Raw genomic sequence first — 22009 nt, 5'->3', positions numbered from 1 at the left:
TATTTATTATTATTTTTTTAACTTTAGTTATTCACTTCCCATTTTTTGGCCACGCGGGGATACTTTTTATCTATGCAATCTCGCCTATTCTAACCACAAAGTCAACTCACGTTCTCAGTGACAGATCTGTCGTGCAAAACAGGCTGCACTGAACCATAAGGGACATGGGGGAAAAAATAAATGAACTGCATATTCTACTAATGACTGACTACTGTTGGACAATATTTGAAGGCAGTGTTTTGTAACAGGAGTGGGACACGTGCCGGACTAAAAATGTTGGATACATTTCTGATGTCCGCGCTCTTTGTACCATTTTGTCAAGATGTCAATCTGTGCTCCATCGCTACTGTTAATTCAATGTGAATGCTAGATTTGTGTATAAAAAGTGATCCATTTTCTTTTTCTTTAGAACAGATTGTTGAATTAGAGGAACTGAAATCAAACAATCTTTGTTTGACCAAAATGCCAGACTTGATTTGACCAAATTTAACATCACACCAATTGTACTTCACGAGACAGAACCTTCCTCTTTACCATTTATAAGCAAAAAAACATACACATTTACACATTGCGTAAATGGAAAATCACTGATATGTGTTAATGATGCTGTTACTACTCAACAATAACTTAATAATAATAACAACATGGAAACAACTGTAATTACCAACTTATTAACAACAACAACAACAACAACTCAACCCTGGATGAAGGCAGATTCTTTTCATGTAGTCAGGCACCTTCTTCCACCAAATTGCAAACAGAGGTGACAAAAAAAATTATAATATTACTCATATAAAGTAATTAATTACAGGTAGAAAACAAAACCTACACAACTCATCCCTGCTTTGTGGAAGTGTGCAGTATAGATGCGACTGGAGGTCAAACAAAAGAAGTAATTTCGCTTTTTCTCTCAGGAACACCAGTACAGGAAGTTCAGTCTTCCTTTGTAAACAAAGGCTTGCTCAGACTTGTCAAGAAAAAAGCACAAGACCGACTCCTTTTCCTCTGCCATAAGGGGAAAATGCTAAGGCCAGCACCTCAGAGCAATCGGGCAAAGGGTGTGTTGTGCATCAGCAGCTCTGACAAGCCAAGGGAGTCAGTGAGACGTGGATGTGTTCGACGTGTTCGACGTGAAGGCATGGCGAGCCTGATGCTATATAATTTATCTATTAGTGATCTGTTGATGGATAGCCTCATTAAGAATGATTCAATCGATCTCGTTTATAATGGTAATGCCAAGAGCGGCTGATGAATCAATCTGTGGGAAATTGAGTCACGCTAATTCGGTGTGTATGAGATGTAAAATTAGAAACACATCGTGGGAACAGTACGAAGACGGAGGGAGCACTGGATGCATATAAAAGAGGCCTTTGTCAGAGGGATTTAGCTGAAAATGTTCACTTCCTAAAACCCAAAGTCGACAATTTCTTCAATAACATAGTTCAACCTAAACACATGCAATTGCTCATGGTTCATACAAATCACTGACATACATTTTGAACCCACCGCTTTCTTGATAAAATCACAACTTTCTGCCTCTCAACAAGTTCTAAGATTTCCTGAGTAAAGTTGAGGAGTACTCTGACTTTTTTCTCGATACATTTTAATACATCTTTCCATCAAGATTGTGTATTATTCCACCTGCATGACAGGAGAGTGTTACCTCCCATTACTTCTCAACTCTAGTCGCTTTTACACAGAAAGTTTACTATACTGCCAGCAAGGAGAGACCCCTCATCATACTGGCTTTGCTTGTCAACACAGTACCAAACAAAGCTGGCGTATTGCCACCCCAGTGTGAGATTCTACATTAAAATGCCTGCGTTCCAGAACCGGAGGCATAACGTGTAACACAAACAGCATCCTCAAATGGGCTCTGTGAATACCTCCACCGAAGGCTTACAGCTGGAACAACAGTGTCCATCGATTCTGTGTTCGTACCATTTGTACGGAACGGCAAGGCGAAATAAAATTGCAACATTTTCAATTGGAACAGGCTGTGTAAAAAGAGGGCTTCTGACTCACTGTATATAAATGCTGTCCTTGGGAATCCAAACCCAATGAGAAGTATTGCATTGTGAGAAACGTAATGTTTTTTTCCCTATTTTTAGAAATATTTGGGTTTTTTTTGTTGCTGTGTATTACACATCGGCTTATATACAAAAACAAGAAATGTTAACAATTAAATTTAACTTGGGACAAAAAACTTCAGACCTACATTGAGTCATACTGTGTCATACTATGACAGTTATAAAAAAATGTATTTCCACTTCCTTCATGCCTACAGTTAAGTAGGCCACAGGTTGTTGTTTTTTAGTAAAACACATATTACCTCATATGTCTCCCTCCCAATATAAATATGTAAACTGTTGCTAGAGTTTTAGAGGGAGTTTGAGACAAACTTTTACCATAAACAAATTCCTATGAGCAACTTATTCAGATGGTTTCTGATCCATGAGCAACCTCGGAAAATTGCTTGGGTGATGCTCTGCTCAGGTTTGGGGAAAAGGCTGAAAGGATCCTTATATAATAAAAAAAATGGAATAGAAAATTGCTGAACAAAGAAAAAGATTGTATTGCGTCTTTGCTCAGAAATTGCGTTTCAAGGGCTGCACTACTGTTACAGGTGCACGTGTCTGAATTTTTCTCCAGTGCCGAGTTACTAACCAGTGAAGTGAGAACCATTCACGGGCATACAGTCAGACTTTTTTCACGTCTTGAATTAAGTTTTTAAAAAAGGCTTTCTATTTCGGGGTGCAGTTGTGCAAACTTCCTAAGAAGTCTGACTCGCACAATAAATGTAGTAATGATGTCACATTTCTTCAAGAATAAGTCTCACGGCCTCCCACTGTTGAGTGATTCAACTTCATGGGTTTTCAATATAGTGAACAACAGGACAAACACTTTAACTCCACTGTCGTAACTACATTTTCGATTTTCTGTAATTCAGTGACCTGGCTTTCCCCAAGTTTATCCCGATTAAGAGTTGGGACAGGACACACACACACACACACACACACACACACACACACACACACACACACACACACACACACACACACACACACACACACACACACACACACACACACACACACACACACACACACACACACACACACACACACACACACACACACACACACACACACACACACACACACACACAAATGTGACCCTGCGCGCAAAAAGAAGCCTAGAAATGAACAGTGATACTCGCCTGTTAAAATTCCCTACAGACTGCAGACGTGGGTTAAGCCTGTCGGGCATCAATGCGGCGGCCGTTTCCTGTGTGGGCTTCCTGCTCAAAGGGCTCGCCGCTCTCCAGCACACGCTCACCACATTCGACTCTGTGCTGCTGTGCAGGCCACCTCCACCACAATCAGTCACCTATGTGACCTATGTGACCTATGTGCTCTTGTTCTCCCTAAAATGGGAGAACAAGAGCACATGTTCCAGGATCCCATACTGGAATATAACATCCTCCTCTCCAACCATCAAGATTGCTTCCTTTACGTCCTTGTAGCTTTCCAATAAATATCAAGTCTTGATGATGATGATGATGATGACAATGATCACCACAAACCTTCATCTCCCCCCCCCCCCCCCCACACACACACCCTTTTTCTGTTACTCAAAATTGCAAACCCCTTCAATCGGGTCAAAGCAAACTCAATTACCATAATCGAGCAAGGCCTTAACAAAAACCACACTTACTCCGAGTGCGCTCCTCGACAAATGCTTGCAAACAGAGAGGTGACGCAAAGCGTGCTGCCAGACAACTGGTTCTCCGGCATGCCTCCGTGTTGACCTCATCATCTCTCGGTCCTGAAGGAAAATGTTCCACAGCCTGGAGCACACAGTGAGGGATGAGTGTGCACGACGTTTACCGGGCTGGTGATCTCACTGCGTCGCCATCACTGTGCTTATGGGACTGAGAGGGGGGTGTCTCATCACTGGAATGAATTAAAGTGGGAGAAACCAGTTCACAGGGTGCACTGGATGGAGGCGGAAGGGGGGGGGCTGCCAATGAGTTTTGAATGAGCTCCTATAAACTTAGTAAAAATAATCATGAGGGAAAAAAAAGAAAAACAACAAGGGTGTGAAATAATTACGTAAACAGCAGACCTCGGAGTCCACCGCCAAGCGCGGCAGGAGCCTCGGTGGTCCACTTGGCACAGTTTGAGAAATGATGTTTTTCACACGATAGGGAGAAAAACATTTTTAAAAAAAAAATAAAATAAAGTGTACGAAAAAGTAACAGAATGTGTATATCCCGCCAGACAGACCAATGGGACGGTTGGCGTGGTGAAACAGAAGCCACGAGACACGAGAGGAGCTCGACACTTCAGGGGGCTTCGCGTCTCCGGGAGCTTACGGCTCCACATGTGAACGTTTCGCGGACGAGAGAGACGAGGGCGACTTTCAAAATAAAACGCCGACGTCAAGTGAGAAGAAGACACGAACCGTCGCAGCAGAGTGTCCCAACAGGCGTTTTATTAAAACTCGCCCCCCCGCCCCGCCACATTTTCTTAACTTTAACCGAGCAGCAGCTAACGCTACCACGGGCCTACCTGCTTTCAGACTCACCTGCGCTCCAGGTTCCAGCGGCACTTCCGCCCCCGTGGTCCGCTGGTGGGGGGTTTGGGGGAGGTGGGAAGTTTGAGGACCCGCTCGCGTCAACATTTTCAGACACGTCAAATTAAAAAAAAACGCGACACTCACCTCGGAGGGGAACGACAGAACGTGCGCACAGTTGAGTTGTAGAGTTGGAGGAGTTTTTGGTTTTTTTGTTTTCTTCTTCTGTGTTGAGTTTCGGGGGAGGGAGCAACCGCGAAGCCGACGGAGTCCACTTCTCCCAGGCAGGAGACGCGAGAGCCGACGAAAACCCCGACCACAAGTGTTGTCCCGCCGCAGCTGCCACTTCGCACCCTATCTCTCTCTCTCTCCCTGTTCCTCTCTGGGGTGGTTTTTTTTCGTGGTGTTTCTTTTTCCCCTCAGTAAGTCCACTTCGACCTGCAGCAGCCGCCTCTGTCCACTTGCCATAAATTCCGGGTTTGTCGGGAGGCGGTGCGCTCCTGCGGCGGCTCGCTGGTGCGCGGCGGTAGTGAGCAGCAAAACTGCGACTCCGGCACCTGAAATACTGGATTAGAGACGTTTTCAGAGCCCGAGATGTCAAACCCCGCCTCTTCAACACTGTATCCACTGCAGTCTGCCATGCTACTGTACAGCGCGCGCGCACACACACAGACACGCGCGCGCACACTCGTGCGCTGGCCACACGCACCAGAGTGCCAACTCTGCTGGCAGGCTCGTCAGTGTTGCTTTATGGTGCAGGGGTTTAGCAGTTTGCCGCCCACCACAATGCGTACTGTTACTTTACAATTCCCCCCCTCCTGCAAAACAAAAACAAAAAGGAACTGCATCACGAGCAGATACTTAACAATTTCGTTAAATTCTTTCTGAAAAAAAAAATAGAAGAATGATTTTGGTGATACTTCGTTTTTTGGTTTGTTTTTGGTTTGTTTTGCAACCAGGGATGCAGAAGGAAAAAAAGAATGCTCCAGGCCCCCCGGCTCAACAGAGTGTCTGCGTAGTACAGTGTGCTGCATGGCATGGGCAATGATTAAGTAGAGGTGTTAACCGAGTTAAATATGTACAGAACATTGCACGCGCACCCCAACAGTGTGCTGGGCAATTTGAATGCGAAAGGACTGAGAGTGCAGGAAAGTGATGCCAGGCTCGAGTTAGCCAAACATCATCTGCACGATCCTGTTATATAAAGAAAGCGAATGAGAGCTGTGTTCAACTAAATGAATTGCTCCCCTTCTCTGAAGCCAGAGACTACTCAGTGAAATAGCCACAAATATGCTCCATGATTCAGGCTGACCACTTTTTTATAATTTGGAATGATTATATCATTTAAGATAAATAGTGAGGAGGGAAAAGAGCATTTCATTCATTTTCAAGAACAATAACAATAGTAACATTTTCAACTTATGCCATGACTGGGTTTATCCTGATCACAAATGAGAACTATCTGTGCATGTTGTGGGGGTCCAGTTTTTGTCTGAACGCAACGTCGTACAGCCAGCATGGCGGTTTGGTCTTTCTTCGCAATTCCCAAATTCTGAAGTCACTTTGAGTGGCAACAATCAACTGTGAAATTGTGTGTGGCAAAAAGAAATTCGACCAGGCCAATATAAGCTTTATGTTTAAGAAAAAAGAGAAATCCTCTAATTTTAAAATAATCAGCACAGTCACCCATTAGGGCTGAGGAAACTGCAGTGATCGAGTGAGCGCTGACGGGTCACAATGTATCAGCGTTGTCCAGCCTTTCCTCAGGAAGTACTTTAAAGGCCCCATTGAGGAGACAATGCATTTCCCTCCACATTTCCTCAAGGGACACATAATGCTTCCTCTTAAAACAGTGAGTGAGTGGAAGTGTTGTAATGTGTAACAGGTAATTCGTTGAGTGTTTCAGGACCTCGGTGTAAGTATTCAACTTGTAACTTCATCCTGAACACAGTAATATGTGAGAAATAAAAGAATCCAACAAACCTGTAGGCAGTCTGGCGTGTCGTTAAGTTTTCTTTTTTAGACGTTTTATTCATAAAATAAGTACTGTGTTATCGGCGTGGTGCTCTGAGCTCTCAATGAGACATTATGATGGTGGACACTGGCTGCAGGCCTCTTTGCTTTGAAGCGCAGTCAATGAATAGCTCATATACCCTATAAATTATAGATCAGACAGCTCAAACAGATCAGGTCTTTGGTAAATTCCACAGATGTAAAGTTTTCTTTTTCTGACTTTGCTGGACAGTTTGCAATCCAGCTGCTGAATCTGACAATCTGTGCCATGTCAGCACTGCTGCCCCACTGAGCCAAAATTTAAAAAAATGACTGGATCGTTTCACTGACTCATCGCTGCCAGGCTGGCATGCACTTTGAATGACTTCTGCGGAACAGTGGCTCATTGGTTTTTGGACATGGTTTATTCATTCTGAACCCTCTGCTTGTATTAAGTCTTCTCAACTTTGCGGGTTTATGAAATTCTTCAATTAGATTGTCTGTGATATCTTGCTGAATGTAATATTAAATTATGCATGCTCTTAAATGCAACAACCCAGCAAACCACCGATTGTACCAAAGTTTGATTCTCTTGTGAAGGGCATTTTAATGTAAGATTAATTAGGGAGACTGTGCCAGCTCTGCAAAGAGACGGTGCACATAGTGAATTTCCCAGCTGGTGACATCGCCTTGACTTCTCACCTTGAGAAGCCCCAGTGAACAGCGTAAGATTTGCTGAACACAGTGGATTAACACAGCTTACATGGCAAACCTGTGTCCTCTCTTTGCCTTTGCGGCCCTTTTGCAACTTCACCATCACAAAAAACAACTCAGCCACTGAGGAATCAAATTTACTTTTAATATGACACATCACATATTATTTATTTTGCTTATTTGTTCACCACAGAGCCACCAGGTTGCCGGGGCCTTTTTTTTTGGACTGATAGTTGGATTTATTGATGGTCTGGACTGGGTCACTGAGCAACTTAATTCCAATACACTACAAATGTGTTGTGCCATTTGAAGTGGACTATTTTTTAGTCATGTTGTCCAGCTTTTCAGTCTATATATATTATACAAACTATTCAACTTTAGTCTGTGCATTACTTGACTGAAGTATTTTGTATTAGACAGCGGTGATATCGTTTTAAGTAAATATAAATTTAAATGAATAAAGTTGCAACGTCACTGCTGGTCTCATCTGCTGTAGTTGCAGCAGCCGCGAAATCTAAGTGTCTAATTAAAATGTAAACTTAATCTGCCCCTGTCTCTGCCTCTGTCATAATAAATGGCCTAGTTTGTGTGAATGTTTGTGTACATGCACGAAAACTTGGACGTGTGCGGTGTCCTGGGAAATGCAAATAATTCAAATGGAACAGCATGTTCTAATGAAGTGGTATGAGGACACAACTTGTCCTGGCCACGCACATAAACACAAACAAATGTGGGATATTTGTCAAAAATGCATGTTGTGTGTGACATTGTCAATCAAAGTTATCTCTCTTAAATGACAATGCCCTTTTGTTACTGTCTGAGGGGGAAATGACTGAACAAAAGCATAAATCGTGTTTTCTGTGGACTCCATTTGTTGTGTTGATATTGAATTACTACTAATAAGGGAACCACACAGAAGTGAATGCCTAGTTGTTAGGTAAGAGGTTAGACACGCTCAAATGCCACAATAAGAGCCATGGGAGGCGACGCCCCTGAAGCAACTCCTGCTTTATTTAACACGGGATTAAAATCAGGTAATGGTGTTTTGTGTTTTTGGGGGGGGCCCGAAACTGCTACTCAGGTTTCCAAAGACAACAATTAAGCCAGTGGTTCTTGGTGAGGACATTTTTTTCAATCACTTTTCAATACACATTTGGAAATGCATGTCAGTCCAGTCATTAAAAAAAAAGGTGCCTGTAGAAAATATGGCAAAGAATAACTAATTAGATATGAAAAAATATTCTGTGGTACATCTCGTCTACATTGTACATTCCTCACTGAATGGTATGTGTGCAATCACGGTGACTTAGCAACATGATGTCCCAGCACGGGGTGTGTTTCATAATACGCCATGGGAGCAGGTGAGAAAATTGGTTCCATCCAAAAGGACAGACTCTTCTGTGCACATTTATTTTACTTTTTTATCCATTTACATTTCACTCTCCAGCCCCCGGGGGAAGGACTGGGCTCCTTGTTTTACTGCAGAAAAGTGGATGACATAAGCATCATTTTTTTGGCCACTGACCAAGTTACATTAATTCTGGATTGCAGCCAAAGTGGTGACTGTGACATATTCCACTGCTGTGTTTGCCATATCCGTGGTAACCGCAGCTCACTGGAAAAGCATGCTATTGCCCCCGGACTGTGTGTGTGTGTGTTAGGGAAAGTAATAGCCTTCATTGACAAAGATAAGACACATTAATTATACTTTCTCCGGCAACATAATCAAAAACGTCCTCCCTATCGCCACATTAACGATATTTAAAGCTATTTTCTGCTCTTTTCCTGTAATATAAAACGAGAGAGGAGCATTGTATGTGACACCTGAAGGTCTAAATGCTTACTCCTTGTTTATTTAATGGTTGTGTTAGCAGTTGTGAGTTAATAATTCTTTACTGACTATTAACCAAACAGAGGCTTTAACATATATTGACCAGTCAGGAATATAGATGAGTCCCCTGAGGTGAAAGTCAGAGGCTGGACTACCGTGAGACAACAATGCTCTAATTGGTCTCTGGGGTTTTTCCAAGTAAATAGGAACACGATCTTGAATGTTCATTTGTCCAAACAGGCTAATTACTGGCCAAAGATGTGTGCATCCTACATAAAGTGGCTTCTTCAGTAGTGAATTTCTGTGCACCTCTCTGGACTTGATGAACATTAGTGCACATTGCTCAACAATCACTTTCCTTCATTCATTTGTACCAAAAGATCAGAGATTTATTCGGGCATTTACTTCATCCAATTCATTCATTCATTCATCCCATCAAATCAAATAATGCCTGCAAATTTAAATACAGAAGCAAGCATGTTTATCACTGAATGTGCACGTGCACGGGGCATCAGCCCTCACTCAACCTGCTGACATTCGACGGACTGACAATCTCCTCGGTGCGGAACATAGTTCGACCCATTGCGTCATTTAACCTCATTTCGGCGGCGGAGTGTGTGTCCCGTCACCTTTCACTTCAACCCCCTCGCAACCGAACACCACCCTACTGACCCTCACAGGATGTTTTATTTTAACGCATATTTTTAGATATCCCATTGAGCTTTGCACTTCCCTGTGAAGATGACCACCTGCTGTGCACATCCATCAGGCTGGGCAAGGCTATCACGTCATCGGACGAGAAAGACATGAGCTAAAACACTTACGCTCAGTGGATTAGCCGTGCTTTGCGGTGACTTCGGGATTTTTTTTCCATGTCGGGGGGTCACTTTCACACAATACTGCAAGGTTAATCCCAGATTTCCAACATGTCTGGCGGAGAATTTGACCATAAACTCCACCTACAATCTGTGAAAAAAAAAAAATGTGTGTCTGGATGCTAAATCCTTTCAGAGAAACATACTGTTTGTCTCCCTCAAAGTGCAGCTCAGTGCCTCTGCAGTTTTTTAGTCCACAACACATTTGTTTTCCCGTTTGACCCATGCATACTTAAAGAAATCCTTCTGGGATGTTGCCTGGTCATGTGGCACAACCTTTAAGCAGTTGTCTGTGTCAGCAGCATGCTGCAAACTCAGTGCTGCTGCTGTGTGTGCAGACGGAAAAACCCGAGGGACTTGCGCTTTAAAACATGACAGTGGGGTGCAACAACAGCAGTGGTCTGTTGTTAAATGCTGATAAAGATAGTGAAGACCAGCTGCTCAGTTATGGCCTCGGCTCAGTCATAGAGTATAAAACAGAGATTAAATCTGAGTGACTTTGACGTCTGTCTCACTTTCTTTCCCATCTTATCAGGGTTTGTGTTTTATATCAAGTGGTCACTCCAGTCTTAGATTCCTATCAGGTGAATGCCGTTTCTTCCTCTCCGATGGCACTTTCTTAAAGCACCGCGCCGTATTTGAGCTCACTGAGGCTCCAACATGTCATCCCTACACTCTGGATTTAACAGCCTATAATCCAGTGTGTAGTGCCTATACTGTGCCATCCCATGCCAAGGCAAACACGCCTGAGGGGGAAACCGGTTGCAGTTAGAGACTAATAATCGAATTGTCTGGCTCCCCGACCCTCAGCCTACGGTACAGTCCCTGCCAATAATATTTCCGTTGCTGCATTTTGATAATGGCCACAATCAAAGTTCAAAGAGAGTTCATGTCTGCCCTTGATAAACAGTGCTCAATATTTACAGTGGTACTTGGCAGGGCTACAGGCTTCCGTTGGCTGCTGGGCAGTGCGCGCGCACCGTTCTCCCGATGAGGCTGGAATTTAATAGGACTGAAAAAGGGAGTGGCACCGGGGCCTGCACATTCCAAAGGGTCTCCGACAGAGGCCAGGAATGCTGATGCCGGACCTGCTCACATGGCTGTAGGAAATCTGAGAAGCATTTCCCAATTCATTTTTGGAGGCAGAGAGGACATCAATAACTTTACACCACCAAATGAAATACATCTCTTTGTCAGGTGAAGAAAATCAGGATTTTATGAGAGGGCACCCATTCTGCCCATCACAAAGTTAGCATTGCAGTCCCTATATTACTGTAAAATTAAATTATTCCACATTCCATATTTCTTCTGATGAAATGTGACCATGCCCAATCGTATCTCATATCTCAGAACCTGCTTGCGATGTCAGAGCTCAGTCATACAGTATGTAACAAATATCATGTGTTCCAACAAATGACACTGTCACAGTGATTGACAGTTTCACCGACAGTGGGATCTGACTCCTCCTAACTGGTCTGCTTAGACCATTGGTCCTCCATTGGTCCTTTTTTTTTTTTTTTTGCTGCGTGAATCTTCCTACTCATCATATTTTGACGAATCCGACTTCAGCTGTAAAATGTACATTCACAACAACCGTACTAACACCTTGCAAATTTATTCCATAATCACTGGTGAAATGTGTGGATATGCTCTTTTATGGAACATTGCGGCACAATCCTGTCAAATGGTCAGTCACTAAAGAGGAGGAGTACATTCAAGGCAAAGTAAAAGAGCTGGAAAAGCTCTTTTATGGATGTGAAACAGAGGAGTGGGCCAATGATAGAGAAAGAGAGACTGAGCTGTGAAATAATTGATCTTCACCACTGCCTCAGCTTTGCAAATATCAATGTTGGTTTAGAAGCAATTATAAGTTTGCAGAAGTTAAAAGACAGTATAGACTTGCAATTATATGTACAGTAACTTGGAGAACACATTTTCTTTTGAAACTCATAAAAATCAATTAGCATCAACAGCAACAAGCTAGAATGTAAGCTTGATGGCAAGAACCACATTATGGAAAAAATAATTAGTGTATTTGCATTTAATGAGGAGATAATACATTTTAATTCACACTAGTACACTTAACTGGTGAGGAAAATATGAAAGACTTACTGAAGCTCTATCGTAAAACCTGCTTTTGACTTTCAATCAGTCACGTCCGTTTGCTTCAGCCCATTATCTCTGAGATAGGATCTGCAGTACTGTAGAAATGAACACACACAGGCAAGAGGTGGGCACACCCAGCTCTCAGCGAGCAGCCCTCCCATCAATCCCACTCCTTCGACTGGGCATAGCCAAAGGGTGAGAGGCCCATCATTCAAGCGGCTCATGTCAGTGTAGTGGATTTGATTTGTCAGGCAGAGTAACCTTGAGGCGCGTTACTGCGGCTCACATGTATCTTTGGCCTCTCACACGATGCGGTAAGTGACGGCTATGCATACGACTGTAGCGCACAGGGCGCGCCATCATTCACTCAAGTGAGCCTCTCTGGTGCAGTTCACACGCTATCACTGTGAAATTATTACCGGGGGAGGGTTGTGGAATATGCATCCATATTCATAAAGAGAAGTGTCTTGAAAGTGTGTATTCATTCTCGAGCATGAAAAATGAAACACAAAAAAATTTATGTTGCATTACACACCTTTTTATTGTGCAAAAATCGTGTCTGCAAGCTTAAATACTCTTATGCACATTAATATACAACAAATTCTATTAATCCCAGTAGTGTCGCTGCCAATGTACATTAACACATGTTTAATTCATTTTTGAGTGCAATGCAATAGCTAACATCCATGGAAAACCAGGGGATGCTGCATACATGATAACTTCAACCAGCAACGTCCAGCAGGACGCCTTCTCCCACCCTGACTCTGCTCTTGACTGAAAACGCCTCCCCGCCCACCATAACCTTGGGTGCCTCGACTAAGTTGACAGCATCTCTGTGTGACTTCATTATGGGTTCAAAGGTCTTCTGACTCAGGGATGAGTGCATGCTCAAGGGTAACGGCAGAGAGGGGGACTGGACCGCCCACCGTCACCCATCCCAGTGCGGCTCTGTTGAAGGAGGGTCGATCTACTGCAGCGTCCCCCCGGAGCTCGGGGAAGTCGGGGAGGGCATCTACCTGGGGTAGATTGATGGTTGCAGATCTGGGTGCCTTGCCGAAGCCACGGAACGGGGTTGCCACCCTGGACGTGACAGAGCGACACTGTTAACGGCAGCTGTCAGTGTGCTAATAAGAGGGACTGCAGCGTCACTTCAAGTGATGCAACCAATTAAAGCCAAGCAAAGAATTAGACCAGAGGATGTAGCTGCTCAGAGTGAGATGCATACATGTGTGCAATATGTGTGCAATATATACTTTTGCTCGGTCAGCACTTGCAGGCATGATAAATTAAAACAAGACTACGTAAATGTTAACTACAAAAACAGCACAATATTTCCGTTGCAAATGAAAAGTTGAAGTCATAGGCAATAAAACATGGCCTTGCTCGATTCAATACAATGACGAGTTTTGCTCATACAGTCTCAATTAGCTTATGATGACTCATGCAGGCAAACTTTAGTTTTACTGTATATGATTGACATTATGGTGTCAGTATCCCTGTTCAATCATTTACCATTACCCCGTACTTCCCACTTGTGTTCACAGTGGCTACTGTTGACGAGAAGTGACATATTCTTGCCTTCAATAACAAATATTCTTTTGTGTTAGCCTCTTAAAAATGTCGCACTTCACAGCCAGTGGTATTATATGAAGTTGTCCTCCCATTACGACGCTCTCTATCACAACCCACAGTAATGCTTTATCACAAAGCGACATATAGCAGTTGCGTAAGACAGCAGCAGTCTTTTCAGTAAACGTCCCAGAACATGATTACGCTCAAGTCACAGCACCTTCTAGTGGTGGTTTTTATGTTATGACAGGCGCAAAGAAGGTATCTGACGAAGGGGTTGAGGTCGAGGTGATTGCTGTTCATTTTCCTCTTCAAACCATGAGTCATTGTAGTTGTTTGTTTTTTTTGGGCATGACCCCAATTGTTCTTAAACTTTAGCCTTACTGTTGACCTTACCATGACGACAAAGGTTTTTAAACCTGACCAAACATTTATCATAGCATCGCCACATCATAAAACGTTCAGTTATGTATTTTTAAACAGTCATTTTTAAACAGCATATCTTTGGCATACCCCCTGCCTATTGCAGAAAATTCTCCTGTGGATCGCGTCTGAGGGCATACGGACATACGACCCATATGGTTGTCCAGGTTTGAAGACCTGTATTTTAACTGCTGACTCGCTGTTCTGCCATGCGGTAGTTACCTGTTGAAACTTTTGTACCCCGGTAGGTCCGGTTGGGGCTCTGGCTCAGGCATGCAGGTGATGAAAGAGCCAGCTAAGGCAGGGTCCCTGCTGATGGCCTGCTCCCAGGGTGAGAAGTAGGACTTTGGCACGGCCGTACTGTTGAACTTCTCTGGAGGGACGTCTTTCAGTGGACCTCCGTACCCTGCGCGGAATACAACAACACAGGCAGTGATTGAACAGAGGGCTTTTCTGCGCCAAATATATTACTTTTGGTTTTTAACGCAACAATTCTTTTCCCCCATCTGTTTTGTTTTTGTTTGCACAAAATATAGTGAAGCGTCTTTGAAATCAGACTCACTCTCTCTATATCTGTGTGTGTGTGTGTTATTAATAGATAAATCTTTAATATCAGTCTGAGTGCTCAACACTGTACTACCCTCCACATTTTTTTTTTCTTCTCTTTAGCCCTTTATTCCTCGCTTACAGCAAAACAAATCGCAGCGTCCCTGTGTATGTGCATGCCTGCATGTTTGTCTCCCTGCATAGTCTGTGTGGGTTGATGGGAGAGGCCCATCCAAAGCACTATCCTTCAAACCCAGTGCTTCACTCAGGGGGGGCTCGCAAGCGGAGGCATTACATAACACGAGGTGTCACGTCCCAACCTCTCACAATGAACAATCCCCCTTCCTGAGTTTATGTTGTACGCTGCAGAGGAAGCAGGAGAGACCAACCAGACCCGCGGGGGCGTTTACAGATTTTAGGGGGAATCTATTACAAAACATTGTGTAAAACATGTTCTGGAGCCCTGGAACATTGTTCACGTGATTGGACATTTGGCCTGATTGGATTTTTTTTTTTTTTGGGGCAGGGACCGCCACACACCCAGCTCTGTGTAGGATGTGTGGAGACAAAAGAGTGATCCCGACACAGCTCTGAAAGGACAGTGACACAGCCAGCAGGCTGGCTTGTTCTACATATTGTATATAAATGATCTAGCTTTTAAAAACATTTCAATGTGGCAACATTTTGAAACATTCTAAGAACTAAATACATGGTAGGAAAACATGTACAATAGAATATTTAAAAAAAGGTTTAACAGAAATTGTCCTATGATTTCTTATAACGTATTGTTATCACCTTTGAGGTAAAACTATTTGCATCGTTAGCACATTTTCCTTCCAATTTCTGTCTCATTTGAGCTCGATGAGAATGTAAGTTTTCACTGTATATCAGTAGCCTGCAAAAAATATTGTGCTACCGGTACACAGAAGATGCAGCCCTGGGTGGATGAGTGTGCTATTTTAAGAGTTCCTACCATTTGATACCTAATGCACTTTGGCCTGGTTTCTGTTACAGCTGGAGTGACTTCATTCAGACAGTGAAGGGTGCGGTGTCTGGTCCTGAGTTCCAGGAAAGAAAAAAGTGTGTAGATGTACTCGTCCCTCAATCAGCGGCTTTGTGTCAACTGGGCACAACTGAGGGCCGAGGGAGGATGTGTGCGCAAAACTGATGGTATCAGTGGCACCGGCAATTTTTTTTAAAGACAGTCGGAGTTGATTGTGGAAAAAAAAAATTGAGAGGAATGAGGGAATGTGGAAGTGTGGATGTGAAACAGAGGAGTGGGCCAATGATAGAGAAAGAGAGACTGAGACGAGCAGAGAGAGGGAGAATAAAAACATAAAGTCATGTGCTGCTCCTGGCCATCATAAGAAGACGTTTTCCGACATAATCACACAGTGAGAAACACTTGAACTCTTATCAAAAGATGTGTGGAGAATTCAAAAAACGCATGAACAAAACCATTTCTTCAGAGCTGTGCTGTACTATATTTTGAATTTTTGTATGTAATGTAATTTATATTTTGGAGGAAAGAAAAACCTCAATCAAAACTGAAAGTTCTGCGTTGTGTGTTTTAATCATACTAAATGGATTAAAACACACCCATTCGGGAAAAACATTGTCAGTGATGTTGCGATAAGTGGGGATCAGATTCTAGTGCGTTGTGTTGTTTGAACAGGGTCCAAGCAAGGTCATCTGGTTCGTCAACTAAGCTTTAGTGCATCAGTGCTGCAACAGTCGCGAGTCCTTGAAAAGTATTGGTGTTCCAGTACACCACATCACCAGTGTCACCTACCCGGGGCAATACTGTCGGGATCTGGCACCATTCTTGTGTCTGGTGTGTCGGACGGCACTTTCGGTGGCTGGTCGCTCTCGCCGCTGTGGCTGTCGGCGGGGTTCCCACTCTCGGTTTGAGAAAACGCCATGCTCTACAAGAGAGGTCGAAGAGGTGAGTTGACCTCAAAACAAAAGGTTTCACACAATAATGTATCTGTTGAGGTTAAAAAGTTCACTCCTGAGCTCGGGAACACCTCCACAGCAGATGGAGTTTCTCAGCTCTCATTTAAATAGATAGATAGATATATTGAAGTTTCCATTTTGTGCCTCATAACCTGCATTGACATTAAATCACTTAAAAAAGGAATTTTGAACACTGAATGGCGGCTTTCTCCTGAGGAAGATTTTGTAATCTGATTGAAATCACCGGGACAGATAATAAATGGACCCTACTATTTTTTGACACTTGGCAAAAATAATTATCAATATCTCACAGTTTAAGATTAATGGAAGTGCAATGAAAAATGCGATCTCGCTTAAAGCGTAAATCCATGGCATGGCTGATTCCTGCTGTAACCAAATCTTCCACATTTCATACTGCTTCCTCTCATGCAGTTAGTAAACCTTGATTTTGTCTTCCTTTATGTATTCCAGCCACAACAAGCAGGGAAATTGTCTGCGTGTCCATTTTCTCTCAGCATTAGAAACATTGTTTTCTGGCCAAGGACGAAATGTACTTGCTGCCCAAGCATCCAGCTTTCATCCCTCTGAAAGATATTTATGATGATTTACTGCAGGACTTCCTCAGGAAATGTTGACAACTTGAAACAAAATCCCTCCGTTGCCCCGAGCAATAAACAAACCAGAGATATGCGAGTCCCATTCACTTCAAACTGAAGGGGAAAGACTTCCCTGGAGCACGATAATTATTTTATCTATGGACTTCAAGAGGGCAATGAAAAGTACACAAGGCCACCACAAAACTAAACGAATGAGGATATAACTAGTGTTGGAAATCAATTGAAATATAACAAAGAGATACTTGGTAACTTGACTCAGTTTTACTGAGAGCTTTGGTACAATAAATTGCATCATGTAAAACCAGACCAGACTAAGCCCCGGAAAGAAAATGCTGAGTTGGCACACTGCCCATCCATACACAAAGGCACATTAATAAAGCTGTTTATGGCCAGCTGCAAGACTTTCACCGCTGCTATTCCACGTATGTAGCACGAGTCAAATAAACACTTCAAGTGCTTAATCTCCCCCGCATATCTTTTGTCAGGATGTGAGGTATTGTGCGAATATTTTTCATGTGATGGAGAGCAAAGATGTGGTGAAAATGAATTACTGTGCGTGGAGAAAAACATGTTCGAGCAGTATGAAATGCTTACAACAACCCCTTTATCAAAGTGTTTTTCAATAGCTGGCTGTATCCTTATCTTAAACTCTATAAATGTATGGGAAAAAAAATGCCTTGACATTTTGAGAAACACAATTATTCACTCTCTGACTTTTCTAAACCGCTGAGAGTTATATCAGGATGTCTGTACACTAAATATGGATAGAAATGGAAATAGGAAAACAGCTATTGCCCTCATTCTGTCCAAAGGTGAAAAAACAAACAACAACAACAACAAATATTTTTTTCAAATTCTTCCACAAACGTGGAAAGTGTAAAAATTGACAAGCTGTGATTTTAAGGCGGGTTGTGTGCTGGACTACTACACAGCGAGGACAAGAGTCCAGGGAGACACTGCTCCCTGTCAGAGAATAGGCTGGTACATAACCACAAACTTGTTGTTTATACACTTTGTATGTATGGATCAAACATATACCTTCCTGACTCTTCCCCTGTAGTTAAATACTTGTGCTATTGATCTTCTCATTTGACTTTTAGTCAGCGATTCAGTGTTTTGGCAAAGACATTCCAACCACAATTTGGACAGAAATGACTTGATTTCGTGACCCGATCACACGTGTGCAATTCCTTTCTGCTTACATTGAGCTGCTTGTTATTTTCATTCCTGACGCTCTCAAATGTGTATTTTTCAGAGCGTCTCTGGCGCATTTTGAAGAGACGGGAGCCCCGGTTTGAGGCGAGAGACAGCTCCTCCAGCATGATGTCCTTAGGCACGTTCATTTTCTTCCCAAGATCCATCTCTGTATCTAGACACAGAGAAACAAACGGAAAAGCCTGAAGAGCTTGTGTGTATTCACTGCATCCTTGTACAATGATCAGACTTTCTGACATGACATATCCCCCCCCCCTTTTTTCCTTATACTCAAATCTCTTCGAACAAAAAAAATAGAAAATATTGTGAATTGAAAAAATGCTGCTGGGGCTCCTACAAAGAAAAAAGGGCCTATGCTTGGCAAGATGATGAATGAGAAATGATCTTCCCTCGTAATCCACTCATGTCCAGCGCTTGTTTTGTGGTTAGCGCCACGTGCTAGCTACTGCATGCTGATCATGGATATGTCACAGGCCTATATCCGAGTGTGTGACACATCATTTGCCAGAATATCTTTCAGCTGTCAGTAGCCTTCAGACCCCCACCCCCTGCCCCCAAGTGAGCCACACAGTTGTCCTTGCCCTGAAATAGCGTGCTCAAAGGACAACGACAAAGGGATTAGTTACTTTGGCCCATAAAAGTATTCATTTGCTTATTTATAGTTTGGCAACTGCTTGACTGGCAAATGGTGAACTCGTACCTACACAGTGAGTGTGGCAGTGTCCAATATGTGTGTGTGTGTGTAGGACAGGGTGATCTAGTGTTTACTGTAAAGATTATGTCTGGGAATTACATGTAAGTTGTTAGTTAATGCGTAAATATCCATCGCCAGGTTGACATGTGTGACAGAAAGAGAAGGCAGAGGCGTGGAAGGAGCAGAAGGAGTGGAGGAAACGGAAGCAAGAAGAAATGACGAAAATAGGAGACGCAGAGTTCAGAGGGATGAGAAAACACGGAAGTGAAGAGGAGAGGAATGCGTGTACCTTCCTGGGCTTGAACCTCCCTGCAGATTGCTGCCGCCTGCATTTTCCTCTCCCTGGTCGTCATGGTGGAGAACTGCGACATGGCTGCCCCTGGGGGGGTCAGGGGGCGAGGCAGAGAGAGTCCCAGGAGACAGTGCACATCAGTACAACCCTGTTCAAACATACAGTACAACAAGACACAAAAAGCAAGACAAACGCGGCTGCATGTTGGCCATCGATTGGCCAACATCGAGCATCCACACCACGCACAAAAAACCCAGCGAAGCAGATGGAACTTATTGGGGCAGTGAAAAGGGCAAAGTTAGCACATCCCTTTAAATAACCTTGGGCTGTTAAACGCCAAGCACATGCTCTTCAGACATGGCAACCAGCTGTGTCAGGGTCTGGGAATCAATACGTTTGAAATTACCCAAGTGGGCTGAAAGGACACAGATAGAGAACATGCTGCTGCCACAGCAAACATGTGACAGGGTGTAGATGAACTAGCACAGCCAATGGGTTAGACACAAAGGTGTCAACAGAGCACAACAAGGCTGTTTTATTCCATTCTAAAAAATGGTGTTTTTTTGATGGAGCACAGGGGCATTTTCAGTGCAAAATCAAATTATTTTTCACCAAACAGGTCAATCGGGCCAGTGGATAAACGGCAAGTTTGCAAAGTTTTCTTTTAGCTCCGATAAATCAACTTCCAGCTCCAGAGTAATGTCGTTAAAATCAGGATATTCCCCACGTAAAACATGCAAAGCTAAACGTTGCTTCGTAAAAAGCAGATTTGCGAAACATCATTTCCAAAAGAATTTAGAAATGAACTGTAGCTGCGTCCCAGGGCAAGCCGTTGGACCCGACGGGAAAATGTGCAGGGGAAGAACTGAGGGTGATGGTGAGAATCATGCTCGAGTCCAAGTGCAAGTGTCACATTAGAAGTGGACAGCACACCTGTGGAGAAGCCCAAAGTGATGGCTTACCTGTCCTGAAGGACCCTCGGGGGGGCGGGGGGGGGCGGGGGGCGAAGACTCACTTTGTGCCTCAGGGTAGGAAGTCAGAAAGGTGAGAGGCGAGAGGGTGAGACTGGGCAGAGCAACCCGTGTGGGTGATGGCGCTCCCCGGCACTGGGGCTTTGTCGCGGGGAGGGTGGGCAGAGGGGGCTGCAGCCTGACCCGACTGCCTTGAGCGACTGAATGAGTGGGTGGGTGTGAGTTTGTCTGTTGTCATTGGTATTTAGTTCACAAGTGGAGAGGGGGGTGACTAAATTTAGAGCACTGCCACTACTGCTCGCTTGCCCGGCCTCTATCTCTGTGGTGTTATTACAGTAGCTCAAGATGGTCTATAGGCTATCACTGATTCCCCGATGAGGGGTTCGCTGTACTCAGGGTTAAGTTCTAATTCTACAGTTTCCAGTGTATGAGGAAAGATTGTGAACCAACTCATTTGATCAAACAGAATTTTTACAATGGGATTAAAATAAATACTTGCACGAAACTGAGGATTCGTTAGCTAAACATATGCATAACTAGCTAAAATGAATCAAAAAAACATTTGAAAGAGTTGAATTCAAGTGAGTTAAATAATCCTTAAATGCGTAGTTTACATTAGAAATGCTTCAAACAGGTAGAACTATTACATAACTGATTGCAATAGTCAGAGTAATAGATAGGCATGGCAGCACATATGCACACCTAACTACAGTATACCAACTAAAACATTTCTTATGTAAAAAAAAAATATATATATATTGTAAAATCCACAATTATGTCCACATTCATATCAATGGCAGTTATCATCTTCCACTATGGTTGCTCTATTCTATATCCACCATGACTGCCCGAGCTTTATCTGTGGTCAAAGCCAGATAGTGACTTACAGTGCAAAGGGCAGTGATCTGTTGTAATCTTGACAATTTACAAATACACATGAACTCTAAAAGCACTGAAGGGATGAAAAAAAAAGCCACTCTTGGAAAACACTGACAAAGCTTTACTTTTAAAAAAAAAATTAAGTATTTTTATTCATCAGTGCTGAAGACTTGCAGTGCTCAGCCAACATAAATATATTTAGTGATGGCCAGCATCGGTACGTGGCCCCCTCAGGGCTTGCAGACCAATCAGATACTATTTGTTTTAAAGGCCATCATGTGATGTAGGAGAGTCCAAGGCATAATAGAAGGCACTCACCTTATAATCCACTCGCTATGTTGTAATTGACTTTGCTGAATTTAATTTACCTCCTATATATATATATATATATTTATTTCCTTACTTGGCAAAAGAGACAAATAAAGGGAGGCAGCAGTGTCTGCACCCAGCTTGGGGCAAGAGAGCATAAGGTTGGATGTTAAAGGGAGCACGTTCACTGGCATCGTGTAATTCCTGGCAAACAGAAAACTTTGCCAAGAGCCTCATACACAAAATGAAATATTTAAAAGTTATGTGTACCGCCCCTTTATGATGCATTGTTCATACTGCAATTCAAGCTCCACCGTTTTAATAACATTGGAATTGTGTTTCGCCAAAGCTAAATTGCCAGGGAAATACTTTCTGTTTATCATCCCGCTCTGTGTCCTTATCTCTCATTTCCTAATGGTTCAGCCACAGCAAGTACCCACTG

General features: G+C 43.2%; 2 protein-coding genes across 5 annotated transcripts in view; both read right to left on the bottom strand.

Moving 5' to 3' along the window:
- Positions 1-5197, bottom strand: part of LOC118287711 (inactive ubiquitin carboxyl-terminal hydrolase 53) — a 31764-nt gene extending 26567 nt beyond the window's left edge. The window contains exons 1-2 of one of the 3 annotated variants that reach the window (XM_047336335.1): positions 4726-5197; positions 3718-3934 (exon numbers count right to left, since the gene is read on the bottom strand). The gene's annotated coding sequence lies outside the window, so the exon portion shown is untranslated. The other 2 variants (XM_035613181.2, XM_047336336.1) reach the window with 2 other exon arrangements.
- Positions 5198-12612: 7415 nt separating this feature from the next.
- Positions 12613-20811, bottom strand: LOC118318350 (myozenin-2-like). Of its 2 annotated transcripts, XM_035647922.2 has the most exons (6): positions 20371-20811; positions 19406-19495; positions 18410-18576; positions 16427-16559; positions 14311-14494; positions 12613-13176 (listed from the first exon to the last, which is right to left on the bottom strand). In XM_035647922.2, the coding sequence occupies exons 2-6, from the start codon at positions 19485-19487 to the stop codon at positions 12951-12953; spliced, it is 792 nt and encodes a 263-aa protein (XP_035503815.1). In that variant the 5' UTR covers positions 19488-19495; positions 20371-20811; the 3' UTR covers positions 12613-12950. The 2 variants fall into 2 exon arrangements, with proteins under 2 accessions (XP_035503815.1, XP_035503807.2); XM_035647914.2 differs by lacking the exon at positions 20371-20811 and having other exon boundaries at positions 19406-20343.
- Between the last annotated feature and the right edge of the window lie 1198 nt (positions 20812-22009).

Source organism: Scophthalmus maximus, chromosome 12, assembly GCF_022379125.1.
Source record: "Scophthalmus maximus strain ysfricsl-2021 chromosome 12, ASM2237912v1, whole genome shotgun sequence".
Taxonomy (NCBI): Eukaryota; Metazoa; Chordata; class Actinopteri; order Pleuronectiformes; family Scophthalmidae; genus Scophthalmus; species Scophthalmus maximus.
Note: the sequence above shows the minus strand (reverse complement) of the source record. Positions and strands in the feature narration are given on the sequence as shown.

Coding starts and splice junctions, on each gene's coding strand:
- LOC118318350 (XM_035647914.2), bottom strand. CDS start 19,634: ATGTTGGCCAATCGATGGCCAACATGCAGCCGCGTTTGTCTTGCTTTT. Junction 18,577..19,405: donor GGAGGTTCAAGCCCAGGAAG/GTACACGCATTC, acceptor CTCTGTGTCTAG/ATACAGAGATGGATCTTGGG. Junction 13,177..14,310: donor GGGTACAAAAGTTTCAACAG/GTAACTACCGCA, acceptor TGTCACGTCCAG/GGTGGCAACCCCGTTCCGTG.